This window comes from Eretmochelys imbricata, chromosome 17, assembly GCF_965152235.1.
Source record: "Eretmochelys imbricata isolate rEreImb1 chromosome 17, rEreImb1.hap1, whole genome shotgun sequence".
Classification (NCBI taxonomy): domain Eukaryota; kingdom Metazoa; phylum Chordata; order Testudines; family Cheloniidae; genus Eretmochelys; species Eretmochelys imbricata.
In genome coordinates this window covers 362561-377996 of record NC_135588.1, presented here as the reverse complement: position 1 = coordinate 377996, position 15436 = coordinate 362561, and the positions used below count along the sequence as shown (strand labels likewise).

Sequence of the window (15436 nt, the reverse complement as noted above, 5' to 3'; positions counted from 1 at the left end):
CTTTTACCTGCCATAGTGTGTTCCTTTCTGTTGGTTTCACTCAGGTTGGATTTCTGTTTAGTAAAGAATACCCATTTGGCTTGAAAAACCTCTTGAACCTTGCTATTCAATCATGGCGTGGTGGGTTTCTTCCTTTCTGATTCCTTTTTTAGAGGGGGGGAATGTATGTTCTTTGACTGTTATGGTTGATCAATCTAAGGATTTTAGCTTCATTTGTTTTGACCTTTTTGGATCTTTTTGACTAGCATCATCACTTTTTAGAAACCCTCTTTGAGTTTTGTCACTGTACTAATTTTTGGTATAATGCCTCCCCCAGCGATGTTGCACTTAATAGTAACCACAGTATAATTACTTAGTATAATTACTAAAAACTGTGGTTAAAACTTGAATCAACTCCTGCATGTGATTTAAGACTTAGTCAAGGATAGTCTATTATGTTCCAAAAAGCAAACTTTTAAGGTAATAAGAAATTGCTTCTCTATATGGGTAGCTGGAATCATACACTATTCCTACTTTATTGGATTTAGTTGCCTCTTTGGTGTCCTTCAACATTGTGCGCTCAATATTCTTTTCCTGATCCAGAGGCTGGTGGTATTACCTTGTTAGTATATTTATGACTTTTGATTTTTATACATTACATTTTTTACTGTACAGGTCTTCTCCACTCAGATTACTGGATTCTTTGGAATATTTTAGGTATAAAGCTATTCCTCCACCTCTGACCTAATCTGGCTTCCTGTATAGTTTATACTCAGGTATTTGTGTCCCAGGTCATAATTAAGGATGGTGGTGGTGGTTTTTTGTGGTCATCTCATCGTTCTTCAGTAATGCTTATTATGTCAAGCTCCTACTCCATTACCAGGCAATTGTAGTTCATCTATCTTTGTTTTGAAGCTTCTTTCATTGCTATATAGACATCTGTAGTTTCTATTTTTGACCATATCCCTATTTGTATTTAACTCCTTCATTTGGTGCTCTATTATATTCTGGAAAATATCTCTGTGATCTTAACCTGTCCATGCTTCAGGTCAGCTGTAACTTCTGTTTTATCCTTTACTGAATGCAGAGTTACCTTTACATTAGTCACTATCCAAAAGAACTTACAATCTGAATAGAAAGACCACTCAGACGAGAGAGAGAGTGCATTGGGAGATCCAGAGGATGGTCTGAATTTAGAACACAGCCCTTTTTCTTTAAGCATCTAATGCACAGGTGACCTGTGCCTTTACTGAAGCGAGCTGGTATTGGTGGGCATCCTGGAAGGAGGAATTAGAATGAAGAGTGGGTGGGCAAGGGAGGGAATTCCAGGTGTAGTCAGCAGTTCTGTGGAAATTGTGAGCACAGCAGGAAACCTCAGACCCTCTTCAGATTTCCCATAGTTACTGGTCTCTTCCTGCTTTTTGAAGGTTATTCTATTCTTTGCTATAGATCCCTTAAGTGTTATTCGCACCAACCAGGCCACCGTTGGGGAGCTGGCAAATGTTGAGTTGAATATTTATTGGTATAGAGGGAACAGAAGAACTAATGTGAAGTCTAGTGGTTAGAGCACTGGATTGGGACTCAGAATACCTGGGTTCTAGTCTTAACTGTGCCACTGGACTGCTGGGTGACCTTGGGCAAGTCTCTTTAAGCTCAACTTGCCTCAGTTTCCCCATCTGTAAAATGAGGATGAAGACACTGACCTCTTTTGTAAAGCTATTTGAGATCTACTGATGAAAAGTGTTATACAAGAGCTTATTCTGATTATTTTATTTGTTAGTTATTATTGTGATACTTGCTCATGACCCATGAAGACAGGGACTATGGGGGAGGAATTGGGAAGCTGGCCCTCTCAGTGAGCCTTGTTCACTTATTATGCTTTTATTACCACACTTATCAGATCTCACAACCCAATTAGAGTTGAGCCTGATCAGTTTTTCCATAGGAGACCTCTAAGGAAGCCAGAGGGTACAACAGGAAGTGGTGTTTGTGATCGTAATGGTCACTCTTCCTCCAGCATTGAAACAGTGCTCTAGCAGTGGCACATGGTGTGCTGTGCTGGATGAGACATAAAACCGTGGTCCTTGCTGCTTTATTAGAAAGCCTGTGAAATGTCTTGCAAGGATAAGGGGCTGGAATGTACTTAGATAATTATACTGTCTCTCTAAATACCTCTCCCCAATATAGTCTGCTATCTCTAGGAACTTTTTTTATTTCTTGGCAAACTATTGTCACTGTACACTGTTAAACAGCTGCTGGAATTCAGTGGTGGGTGAAGTGATTTGTGTGATTTATAAAGTACTCTGAGAAGATAGCCCTTATGTTTATACAAAGATTGCTATTAGGATATTTCACTTATGCTTACGGATTTGGTATTAAGCCATTTTGTGAGTTACCTGACCAACGGAAGGCAGCAAACACTGGGAAAGACACTGTGGTAGGTTAGAAGGAAACTGGTATATCACGCAGATAAACCCAAGCTAGCAGAGTTCTGGAGGCAGCAACACTTGTTCCTGGCTACGTCTGCAGTGTGAAACATTTGTGTGTTCTAAGTGGTGCAAGTTACAAGGGCTGTAGTTCATTTCCTGTTTTGTGTTCTCTTGCAGTCGTGTCATTCTGCCTGTGTCTGTGGAGGAGGTAAGTCCTTTTCCTGCCACTTCCTCTTCAGGACTTTTGATTAAACAAAACAATGTTTAAGCTTATGATTGACCAGCCGACAAAAGTGAGGAAATGCAAGAAAGAAATGCATGTGAAACAGTATGATCCAATGATTAAGACCGAGGACTAGGAGTTGGGTTTGTGTACCTAGCTCTTCTGCTGACTCAGTTTGTGATTTTAGGCAAATCGTTTAACTTATCTGTACCTCGGTTTTCCCATCTCTAAAATGAGGCTAATGATATTGTCCCTCCTCCTGTAAAGTGCTTTCAGATCCATGAATTACAACTCCTAGAGAAGTTAATAATAAACTTGAATTTGCCAGATTGTTCCAAAGCACAGCTTCCTTCTTTGTCTAATATAATTGTTTTTTCTTTTAAGGTGAGGAAGCTTTAATGAATCTCTGAGGTTCCTTTTAATCTGGGTTTTTCTACAGTAGAAAATGTAATTGTGTTAAAACGTGTTACCTAACAACGTTAAACATTCAGTGTAGATGAGGACTGTTAAAATTGTCAGTTTGTTTTGGTCAATCCTGTTGTCCACCATATGGTTAACCATGACCAGCTGTTATGATTTTTAAACATCACAGTACAAGAAATGTTCAGTCAAGTAAATTTAACTTGATTGAAAACATACTTAACATCTTTGTAGACACAGTGTAACACATTTCAGATTAAGGGTGTGTCTACATGGGAAAATTTTCCCAGTTAAAGCTATGTAAGATCAGATGAGAATTTAAACTAATAGGGGGGTTATACTGGTATAACTCCCTGGGTGGACATTTTTATTCTGGAATAACAGTAGCTTGCTTGCTTGCTTGCTGATTTAGCTTATGTCACTTTGGAAGGAGTTTAAGTTACCCCCAAAAAAGTTTGGTTAATTTAGTCTGAAATAATAGTGTATATCGGTTTAAATTCACACCTTAGTTTATACCAGTATAACTTTCCTGTGTAGACAATCCCTAAGTTTTCCACCTAGGGCAAGTCTACACTACAAAATTAAGTTGACCTAAGTTACGTCAACATACAGCCGCCACAGTAATTGAAGTGGTTTTACACATGTGCGCTACGCTCCTTGTGTCGGCAGTGTGCATCCTCACCAGGAGTGCTTGCACTGATTTAACTGCCAGTGTGAGGCAGTTTGGGACGGCTTCTGAAAGGCAGCAACAGTCGACATAAGCAATGCAGTGACTGACACTGCATCGACTTAACTACATCGATTTAAGTGCTACGCCTCTCACTGAGGTGGGTGAGTTACATCAGTGGGAGCTACATTTGAGTGTAGATGCTTAGAGTTAGGTCAATATAAGCTACTTTACATTGACCTAACTTTGTAGTGTAGACCAGGCCCTAGACTATAACTTGCTGAGTTCAAATGAGATTAAACTGTGTTTGTGTAGGTGTTAAGAGGATTTTCAATCATGTTACTCTAAATCAATTGAGTTAATTTAGGAAAAATCCACCCCCCTGAGAGATGTAGCTATATCACCTAACCTCCAGTGTAGACAGTGCTAGGTTGACAGAAGAATTTTAGGGAGGTGGATTAACTACAGTAATGAGAGAATCCCTCTCATTGCTGTAGTGAGTGTCTACACTGAAGCGCCACAGTGGCGCAGCTGTGTGTCCGTAGAGTTTTAAATGTAGAAATATCCTTAATTGAAAAACACACCTTTTTTGCCCAGGTAGACAAAGCCTGAGGCCTTGTCTAGTTTAGGATTTTAGGTGTGATGTTAGCATAAATGTGTGCTACTACAACTTAAATCCTAGTCTAAACAGGGCATCGGCTTTTAACATCATGTTAGTAGACAAGCATTGAGTGGCAGCTCATGAGTTATTGTCGCTCAGGTAAATGCTGAAGCTGTGAACTGGCTCTCAGTTATACAGCAGCACAGTATTATGGCTCTATTCACACTGTGAAAAATGGCCTTTTGATGACCATGATTGTCTGAGTGGGTCCTTCTGTTTTTCATTCCCTTCGCCTGCCCTCACAACCCCACAGTAATGTTGAAAATGGCTTAATTGTAGTTGAGACAAATCTCTTCTCCAAGAACATGATTACTGGAACTGCTGAATGCAGTTTTGTCCTATCTGTTCTAGCAGTTAAATCACTCTCAGCACTAGCTAAAGTGACCCACTAAGACATCCATTGTCAAAAAAGCATCTACATTGGGAGCTGTGCATGGTGAAATGCAGAGAAAGTATGTGGTTGATACATGTCTACCTAAGAGTAGTAATATGTTTGTCCTGACATTGTGCTCACACAGTTAGACTGTCTCTACTCCAAAAACATTCATAGTCTAATTGACATAGAGAAGACACTCCACATGAGGAAGGAATAACTTGCATTTTAAACAATTAATTATTTCTAGGAACTTGTAATATCTAGGTACCATGGAAGGCGAGAACTCAAGGGGGTTAAATGAACTAAGGGTGAAAAAAAAAGCAAGCCTTCTTGGTTTTGAAAATTCTTATCTAATTATTTTCAAATGTATTTCTTGGGCCATACATGTACTTTGCTTTTTCTTGGAAGACTGCAAGTCTGCATAGTGAACTCCCTTTGGATGTAAACCATATTTCTAAACAAAATAGCTAGGTTTCATTAAAAAAAAAACCCAAAAACCTAAAATTCCTAAAGCACTGAATCCATGTTAGATAGACCAACAGCAGTGAAAATTTTAAGAAGGCCCCCCACAATCATTTAATCCAACTCCATAGTGTGAACACTGTATCTACACTTTTTAGAACTTGCAGCTGAGCAGGTCTTTTCCAGATCTTGTAAAAATTACTTTCCACTTTTTGGCTTTGTTTATATTAAGTTTTAACGGGTGTAGGAGATGGAATTCTGAGAATGGGTGTTAATAATGGAGAAGCTGATCTAATTATTTCTTCACTGGCCAATAGACAGCTGTGGAGAAATAACTGGTTCTGCTCCCTGGACTTCCAACTTTGGAGACTGCACCCCTCTTTTATCTTCCCTCCCTCCTTGTGCTCTCAGCACCACTCCTCTGCAGAGAGATTCTGCCAGGGAATAAATACTTTTCCAGAGACCTACCTTCACATTCACAAAGTGGCCAAGGAGTTGGAGTGAAAATGACTCCAGTCCCAAAGCGTGTCAGTAGCAGATGCTTCACCAGGCCTGGGCTCCTTTCGGGATATATTTCTCTGTTGCTGCCTCACTATAAACCTTTCATTTGAAATGTCAAGGTCCAGGGTTAACTTTAATTTTCTAATGCTTTTTGGTGAGAGAGCTGTGAGTACCATGCTCTTCGTTTGTATGTTTCCTTTCTCTGAATGGAACAGCTACAGACTTGAAGAGGCACATGCTCTGAGTTTTGCTTGCATAACCAATGATTGATTGATTGGCTCACTGCAGCAACCCCATCCATTTGGTCACTACTATAATAAATCCAACCCTTTTGGTTCCCTTGTACTCCTCTCTGATCTTGACCTTAACTCTGGGGCTGAATGTAGCACATTCCTTTGAAAATATAGCTGGTAGTAAAAGAACAGAATCGTTGCCCTCTAGTAGCTTTTTCGCTCCCTAGAGGCTAAAACAGCATCATGTTAGTCCCTTTCCCTAAAGACCATCCCAAGAGGGCACACATTTCTCTTCCCTCCCCCATATGCCATTTTGGCCATATGGTCAAATGGGGTGATGCTGTGCATGCACAGTGTGTTCTGGTCCTGCAGTTGAGAGCTGATCACAGCAGGCAAAAGTATTTCAAACAGTTCACAAAAGAAAGAAAAATAAGTCTGTTTGTCTGAACTAATAAAGGGTGAGCAGAATCGTCCTCTATTGTTCTCCTTCCTGGGTGATATCTATGCAAGGTAAAGCTGTTGAAATCTTTGAAATCCTGCCTCTGTGAAAGGCAGTTGGCATCTGACTGCACCTAGAATGTTGCCTCAACATTTGGCATCTCAGTCCCAAACTGAAGAGCACTCAGAAACGCAACAGAAGTGGTCAGGGGAAGAGAGAATGAGTTATAGGGGAGATGGAAAGAGTTAATTATGCAATATATCTTGAATCAGCAATGACTGGCAGGAAATAGGATTCTCCAGGTATCCAAAACGTGTAAACATCCAGATGGACGGGGAGTCATTTAAGAGCATCCAAGGGGCTATAACTAGGAGCAAAGGAATTTAATCAATTAAAGGAAAATGTAGTCTGAATGTGAGGAAACCCTTCCTGACAGTGAGGTCACTCCAGCCCTGGAATTGTCTGAGGGGAGCCAGATCATCCCAAAGTAGATGAGCCAAAGCACTAGAACATGCTTTCTGACCCTTGCCCCCGGGAGACTGGACTGGATGGAACCTAACAGGCTTCTGCTTCTCTAAGTTCTCTGATACTGGGATTCAGCTTCATCAGGGTAAAGTGAATGTTATTGGAGTTTTATTCCTCCCCTTGCTGATTTATTCAGTGCTATGAATATTTAGAAATGTAGGTTGTGTATGTGTAGAAAGTGGAGGCCCCAGGCAATATAAGGACTTGTATCTTTCGGGCACCCTTTGCATCTGAGAAGGTTGTCTTCTGAGCTTGAGGATGCCCTGCAGTCAACTCTTAAGTGAACTTGTTGATCTGGAGTGAAGGAATCCAGAATTCCAAAGAGTTCAGTTATAAATCTGTTCAGAAGCCTGTAATGTGAGGAGCAGAAGGGGTGCTTTCCCCATTGGCTCCTTGCTGCCCTAAAGGAGAATAGGATGTAACTGCTAGGAAGTCTCAGAAGCAATATCAAGTTGGTGAGTCTTTGGATTGCCCAGTTAAATACTGGTTTGGGATAGACCTTCGCTATCCTATCCCTCGGCTGGGAGTCCCTTCACGATGAGTGGTGGCATTCTGACACAATTGGGAGGAACGGTTTCCTGTAATTTAGCCCAGCTGATAAGGCATGGGATCTGGGCCCATGTTGTGCTTGTTGTTTACAAGAACTTGATGATGATCAAAGCCACAGAAGAGTGAACATGATTGCCATACCTCTCAAAATCCCAGGTGAAGGAATTCACACTGTGTTTCATGCCTGTCGAGGTCGGTGGACTACGCACTCCCAATCCTGGGAGAGAGGATGCTGGCTGGGCTGTTTTCTGCTCTTAGGGTTCAGTTTCCAGGCTACAGAAAGTAAGGTATATTAATTACTACACCTTTATTGCTATTATAGGTTCACTCTTATGCACAAAACTCTCACTAGACACATGTGATACTGTTTATGGGTTTTGTGATTCTGGCAGATATGAAGCACAAATGGACTAACGAGATGAGAACCTAATTCCAACTTCGGTTTAATAGATGGAAACCTATCCTGGAAGACCTGGCAGCTGGACATCCAGTGCATGAACTGCTGCTTGAGGGCCAGTGCCAGTGTTTGTGATATGGCAGTGTAAAAACTGATGTGATTTTGAGGCGTGGTGGCTTGGAGTAGGGAAGAGAGTTTCTGTCTGTTTGGTTCTGATGTGATATACTTGGGATATTGTGTACCTCTGGGCACCTCATTATTAGGAAGAACTTAACAAACTTGAGGGAGTTGAGAGAAAACAACAAATGATCAGGAAGGTGAGAGGAATTGTGGCTTCTGAGGAAAGAATAATGGCTGAATATCAAATAACTTGGCCAGGTGACACTAAGGTGAGAATGTGACAACCTACGAATACTGAAGTTATGGAAGTCCCAATTGTGGTGAAGAAAGTAGGATGACTCAAGGACTATAAGTATGAATAAGGTGCGAGAATTTAGGCTGAATATCAGGAAAAGCTTCCAGATTGTGGATCTGTTGGACCATGAGCCTTCTGAATGTAGACTGGAAAAAAAAAATCTGGATTGTAGGAACCATATTTCATTGTCAGGGAGCAGACAAGCTATCTATTACGTCTTTCTATGAATCCTTCCCTTTGGTGTGGGCACCTCGGACCAGCATCCATCTAGCTGTTTGAGCTCTTTCCATTTCTGAGATTTGCAATACTGGGTGCACGGACTTGGCCAGCTGTGTGTGGGTGTCTGACCAGCTGCTGCTTTGAAAGCGTTGTTATGGATTAGAGCTGTGTGTGTACAAGTTCTCTGCCGCCTCCTTGTCCTCTCACATGGGAAGGAGCTTGCCAAACACAAAGGATTCTTTTATTTCCATATTGAGTTCTAAGCTGCTTCTAGGGAACAGCTTTTTTCCCCAAAGGGGCCGGCTGTGTTGAATTCCAACCTCGTCCATGAAATTCTGCTAATACAGTGAACTCTGGTCTCTGTATGAGAGGCCTTTCACAGACCCTGCTGTGGGTTGGCTGTGGAAGTCAAGAGCTCTCAGGAGTTCTGAAAGCAAGTTTGTGTGTCATGCCTACTCTTCCCAGCAGTTCTAGGATTCAGACTTTCGGAGGACACAGCCTGTTTTTCTATTAACATTTCCCAGCAGAATCTGTGGGATCTGCTCTTATTTAATGGACAAATTTATCTGGATGTCCTACCCTTGTATTAATGGAATTAAAGGATCAGGAATATCGGGGAAGATTAAAGGGTAAAGATGCTAGCCCAGTGGGCTGATCCTCTTAGGGCTTGAACTTTGACTTGTATACCTAAGGTGGAATGAATGAATGAGAGACTGTTACTAAAAGGGGTTAGTTTGTACCTCCCGGAGACCTGACCCCGAGACACGCTGCAGAGCGGGCAAAGCTATTCTATCTGCTCTTTCTAGGGCTGGGGTCACTGAGTTGATGACACTTTCTCTTCCAAAAGAAATACAATATATTCTTCTCTGAAATAAACTCCTGTTTCATAACTCCACTGAGTTCTCTGTCGGAAAGAACTATGTGTTCTGCTTTTATGGGTCAGCCACAGGAAACCACAAAGAATGCAGTGTGTGAAAAGTCAAGAGATGGAGCATTTTGATATGGGATGAGACCCAGTTTGTTGGTGGCAGTGAGGGAGCTGCCCAGAATTACTTCAGAAGTAAAGGGTTTGCACAACTCAGTGCAACAGTGTGAGCATATGCAGCAGTGCCCTGACTGAACTTTCCATTTCACTGAGTGCGGGGAGAAATCATTACAGAAATAAATGTTTTTATTCTGGGGCACTTCTATGCAGAGGCCTTCTAAAAAGTCAATGATTCTGCTAAATGTGCTGCTGAAAGGGATTGGGAAGTGAGCCTGAACTTGAGCAAATCTTCTCTGGTGTGCTCTCTGACTCGTCCCTGGCTACCCAAGGGAAGGAGACCTAGACATACCCTTGGCACACCATCAGCTTTCACTTCCTGGTGATCTTTGCTGTTACTTTCTAAATTTGTTCTTGTTCTGTTAATACTCGATGGAAAAAGCCTGCAATGCATACAGGCTGCATTTATGTCAGATGCCGTGATAAAGAACTTAGCAGGTATGGAAATACTTCTTTTCAAACAGCTGTTGCTGGGCCTGGAATTGAGAGTGCTGCCCTGTCACTACTGGTTTTGTTTTGTAGGCTTTTTGATCACCACCCTGCTTATTTTGTCTGAGGGAATGTATACCCACAGCAGCACAGCTCTGGCGCTGCAGCGCCATGGTGTAGATTCTTCCTGCATTGACAGAAGGGATACCTAAGTCAATAGAAGATACCTTCCGTTGACATAGCTGTGTCTACACCAGAGGTTAAGTTGACCTAACTACAGTGCTCAGGGTACAAGTAGACCAGGCCTTAGTTTAGGCATACAGAGCGATGACTAATCCCTATTCCTTTTTGTTCAGAATTTAATTTTTCCTTACTTGCTACACTGTGCTCTCTGCCTAGGTAAGGGAAGAGTGGGTATTGGGTAGTCTGGATCCCTCTGTTTCACTTCATTTAGATTTTTTTTTTATGCGCACATCAGCTATGATGGTAATGTTTTTTGGTCTACCTAGCATTTTGCCGACTGCCTTTTGTTCTTTCAAATAGGCTCTCTACATTTACTGCCTTGGTCAACCGCTCCTTTGCTTCTGATACTTTCACCTCTCTGAACTGTCACTTTCCATCCACATCTTGAACATCCCCTTTCAGACTAATACTCCAATGTCCTAATACTCAGACCTCTCCACTGGCTCCCAGATCCACTTCAGGATCAAGTTCAGAAAATCCTTCATGGATTTGCTTCACCTGATCACATCTCTCTTGACAGGTCTGATCACTCCCTCTTCTCCATTCCTGTGTATAGTCATGCCACTGATGTTGAGAGAGCATATCCCTTTATGGCTTCTACCACCCAGAACATCCTCCCTCTTATGACTCCATCCCATTTAAACTCTTTTCTACCTCCCCTATCCTTCTGAATTTCCTTTTGGTATTCTTTTTAAAGCATTTGGGAGATACTTTATATGCAAGAGGCCGTACAGTGTAAAGTAGTGTTGAATTTAGTGGCCAGTACTGATGGAGAAAGAGGGCTAAGGCTGTCAAATTTTGAGTGTTTGCGAGAGGCTCAAAGATCTGGGCAGGAATGTTACTGGATGTTTAAGGCTCTGTGTCCTACATGATAGTGTAATGCCAAAGGCCAGGAGGAGGGTGCAGTGCAAAAAGAGCCTGCCTATAGAAGGTGTAGTAAGGAATGGGCCTGTGTAATTAGGGCAAATTCAACCGTTTTGAACTATAACCCTCTAGCCAAAAGATAATGGCACATGTGGTGGGGAAGAGAACAAGGGTAATATGAATCATATGGTCATTTGGGAAGCTAAAACTTGTTCAATTACGACTTTTAAACATGAATGAGGCTTTTTGTAGGGCTCTTCAAAGTGAGTTTTGGGAAAGGACTTAGGTGGGCTGAAGGAGAAAATGTGGGGGGGAGTAAAGTGAGCAGAGGAGGGGAGGAGCTAGGTTGTGGAGAACCTGGAAGGTGAAAGCAGGGAGCTTGGGTTGGGTTCAGGAGGCAAATAGAGATTCAGTGAAGGGATTTTAAGAGTAGCCTGAAAATGGCTATGATGCCGGCAGGAGAGAAGGTTTGGATACATTGGGAGGAGTGAGCTATATAGAGACTGCAATAGTGAAGCCACCCACAGATGGCTGTCTTTAATTGGTAAACACATAATGAAAATTCCTTTGTAGGATGCCTTGGGATCCTTCACGACAAAGTGCTGTATACATGTCAGAGCCTGTTGAGAACTAGTGGAGTGTGTGTTATGCATGTCACCTGAACAGCAGATGCATCTTATCTGGTTTTATACACAGTGAATAGAAATGAGTGGGTTTGACTACTGCAGAGCTGTTGTTTTTCTGACACTTTCTAAATGGCAGCCAAACACCCATTCATCTCCCACTTCTGGTTTCCTCTGTAAATTTCTCCACATATTGGATTCCTTTGAGGTTGAGGCAGAGGTTGGAGGATAACATCACTGTTGTCTCCATTCTCCTTCTTGTACACTTGAGAGCTAACTGTTGAGTTCCTAAGGGAAGTCATTAGTGAAATGATACTTAGATGGAAATGGATATAAAAGTGGTATCCATCTTCCAATGCTTATATTTTGGCTGATATCTGACATGGTTGTATGTTAGGAGTGGGACACATCTCATTTATTTTTGTCCCCAGCTTCTTGCAGTTTAATTATGTTGACACCATCTAAATTATGACTATTGCAATAATGTGTCTTTAACTTCTTCAGTATCAAGTGGGACAGCTGTATTCTGTGGCAGAAGCCAGTAAAAATGAAACTGGTGGAGGTGAAGGAGTGGAGGTTCTGATGAATGAACCCTACGAGAGAGATGGAGAACGTGGTCAGTACACACACAAGATCTACCATTTACAGAGGTATGTGGGATGGAGAAATGGCCTATTTCCAGCTGTGAGTGGGATCAAAGAATAAGGGGAACTGTATAAATAGGATACAATTTAGGAAACCACTACACAGGTTAGAGATCATGCAAGTTTTCATAGATTCACAGCAACTGGAAACAGAGTCATCCTACCTGCCCCTGCTAGGGCTTGCTGTTGCAGTGAAAGAGAAGAACCTAGGAACTGCTTCCTGGACTGGAACAGTTACTAGTGGGACTAAAACTGTCACCCACCATCACCAGAGAAGTTCAGAACTATCACTGGGTCTTGGGCTCTTGAGCAGGGGAGTAATGCCAGGGGGAGAAAAAGAAAACGGGCAGTCATGTAGCATGAGTCAGGAGAGAGGAGGACTCGGTGATGGAGCAACATATCCCAGGGTATCAGCATAAGATAGACAAACACTTGCAGAGGACCAAGGTGGTGGAAAGGAACAGAAGAGATTGAGCTATAGGTGTCACACTCAGGGCTGCAATCCGGACCAGTGAGGAGTTGTGACACTGCCTTCCCTGTAACCCCAAGTGCATCAGTCTGCTTTCCTCATGTGGTTCTCTTGTCAGAATGCTTCCAGACAGCATACAAGCATGTAGTACCGTGACTGTACGCTATGCAGCCCTGGTTCACTGCTCTGGCCCCAGCAGCCTGCCTACAACACAGTAGCCTCACTCCTTGGTTACTTCTTGCAGAGGTGACCCCAACACACTCCCAGTCCCAAATTTTCCCAAAACCTTGTGCTCTGCTATGATCAGCTGTCTCCTGAAGCATTCAGAGATATATTAGTTTATTTGCTCCTTTAAAGAGATGAAGATACATTAGCTTACTAATTTAACTGGGGATAAGTACATCCTTCCCTTCAAGCACAGCATGGAGTTGGTTTATTGTTGATAAACTTGTTTTCTGTTTACAAGAGGACTGTAGGTTAAATGATACCAAGTACTGTAGAAGAAATAAAGCTAGCGTTACAAACAAACAAAAGTAGAAATACGCTTTCTAATGGCTAAGACCTAACTTAACAAGTTACAATCTTTGTTGAAGGTCCTTACCAATTTGCAATTCTTTCAATTGGGCCATTTGGTTGAAGGACCCATCTTTCTCAGCTTGCTACAGCTGTGGCCTCAGTGTCTGTCCAGAGATGGATGCCAAGATGGCTTCTCCTAAATCCTTATAGCTTCCTAAACTTACTGTTTTGTTCCCAGATTCAAGATGACCTCATGTTACTCTTTCCTTCCTGTAGATTTTGGATCCCCTTGCTGATTTGTATGGAAATGGGGCATCCATTGTTTTTGGTCACACCTTGCTTAGTTTCATTGGAGGTAGACAGCTAAATTCCTTTCTGTCTGGGAGGGAACCTGTTAAGAATTCATATTTCCTCGTATCGTGTTAATACATACATTTCACAATAATATTAATCACCAGTGTGTCATTAGCTTTGAGAAAAGACCTTACCTGATACTTTTTAAAAATATAGTAATATTGTTTACAATCAGTTGATTTCATTACTTATTTGAGGTTCAGACCACCTGTCTTTATAGCCCAGATAAAATTTCTCTTGCCTACTGGGGTGTAGATGCAATGCTGTCTTTTCCCCTGCTTGATAGCTTTGTTCACCTTATATGTAGATAAAATCTACCTTATATGTAGAGGTCATCTAGTCCAGTTCCGCACTAAGTATTATCCCTGACAGATGTGTGTCTAACTTGCTCTTAAAAGTCGCCGAGTATGGAGATTCCACAATGTGTCTGAGCAATTTATTTCAGTGCTTAACCACCCTGACAGGAATTTTTGCCTAAAGTCCAACCTAAACCGGCCTTTCTGCAATTTAAGGCCACTGCTTCTTGTCCTGTCCTCAGAGGTTAAGGAGAATAATTTTTCTCCTCCTCCTTGTAATAAGCTTTTATGTACTTGAAAACTATTCTCATGTCCCCAGTCTTCTCTTGTCCAGACTAAACAAACCTAATTTTTTCAATCTTCCCTCATTTTTGTTGCTCTTCTCTGGACTTTCTCCAGTTTGTCCACATCTTTCTTGAAATGTGGCACCCAGAAGTGGACACAATACTCCAGTTGAGGCCTAATCAGTGTGGGGTGAAGAAGTAGTTCTCGTGTGTTGCTTACAACACTCATGCTAATACATCCCAGAATCATGTTTGCTCTTTTTGCAACAGTGTTACCCTGTTGACTCATATTTAGCTTGTGATCCCATCACCCCCAGATCTTTTTCTGTAGTACTCCTTCGTAGGCAGTCATTTCCCGTTTTGTATGTGTGCAACTGATTGTTCCTTCTTAAGTGGAGTACTTTGCATTTGTCCTTAGTGAATTTCATCCTATTTTCTTCAGACCATTTCTTCAGTTTATCCAGATCATTTTAAATTTTAATCCTATCCTCCAAAGCACTTGCAACTTCTCCCAGTTTGGTATTGTCCTCAAACTTTATAAGTGTACTCTCTAGATAGATCTTCACTGTCTCTGTCTGCTGACCAGGCTGGACGGACAAACAAATATATATATCTTTGTCTAGGGCACACTGGGCTTATGCATGGCTTGCCAAACATATTTTAAGAATATAGTTCTAGCACATATTCATAGCTTTTTGTACACACCATGTGCATACCTCAAACAAGAATATTAAGCAAGTTGTTAGTTTTCCAATGATATTTTACGTCACCTTTTTTTCATTTACAGATTATGACAATGATGTGTTGTGTACTGAGTATGTCTGGCCTGAGAGAGTAGTGAACCACAAATGGGCCTCTGTGTCACAAGCGGATAGGAAGAGGGCTTTGAAATTAAATTACATAATGCTGTTTTTTGTTCTTTTCAAAACAGACAAAACAGTGAAGAGCTAAAAACTGATGAAACACTTTACTATCCTTAGTTTTCCATATAAGCAATGACTGTTTGTCACTGGGATGTCTCCTTATAGAAAATGAAATTGTGACGGAGATGTTATGAGGAGAGGCGTCCACAGGACTCTTTATTAGGATGTGGTCTATACTGTGTGAAACTTTGAGACTCTCAGGTGTTCCTACAGCAGCCTGTAGATCCTGCTGTGACCAAAGTGTGGTGGACAGA

General features: G+C 41.7%; 1 protein-coding gene across 1 annotated transcript in view; it reads left to right on the top strand.

Moving 5' to 3' along the window:
• The first annotated feature begins 437 nt into the window (after nt 1-437).
• Nucleotides 438-15436, top strand: part of PITPNA (phosphatidylinositol transfer protein alpha) — a 42535-nt gene continuing 27536 nt past the window's right edge. The window contains exons 1-3 of the mRNA XM_077836330.1: nt 438-696; nt 2586-2616; nt 12201-12346. Of these exons, the coding sequence (XP_077692456.1) occupies nt 614-696; nt 2586-2616; nt 12201-12346 (260 nt within the window). The 5' untranslated portion in view covers nt 438-613. The remainder of the gene's footprint in view (nt 697-2585; nt 2617-12200; nt 12347-15436) is intronic.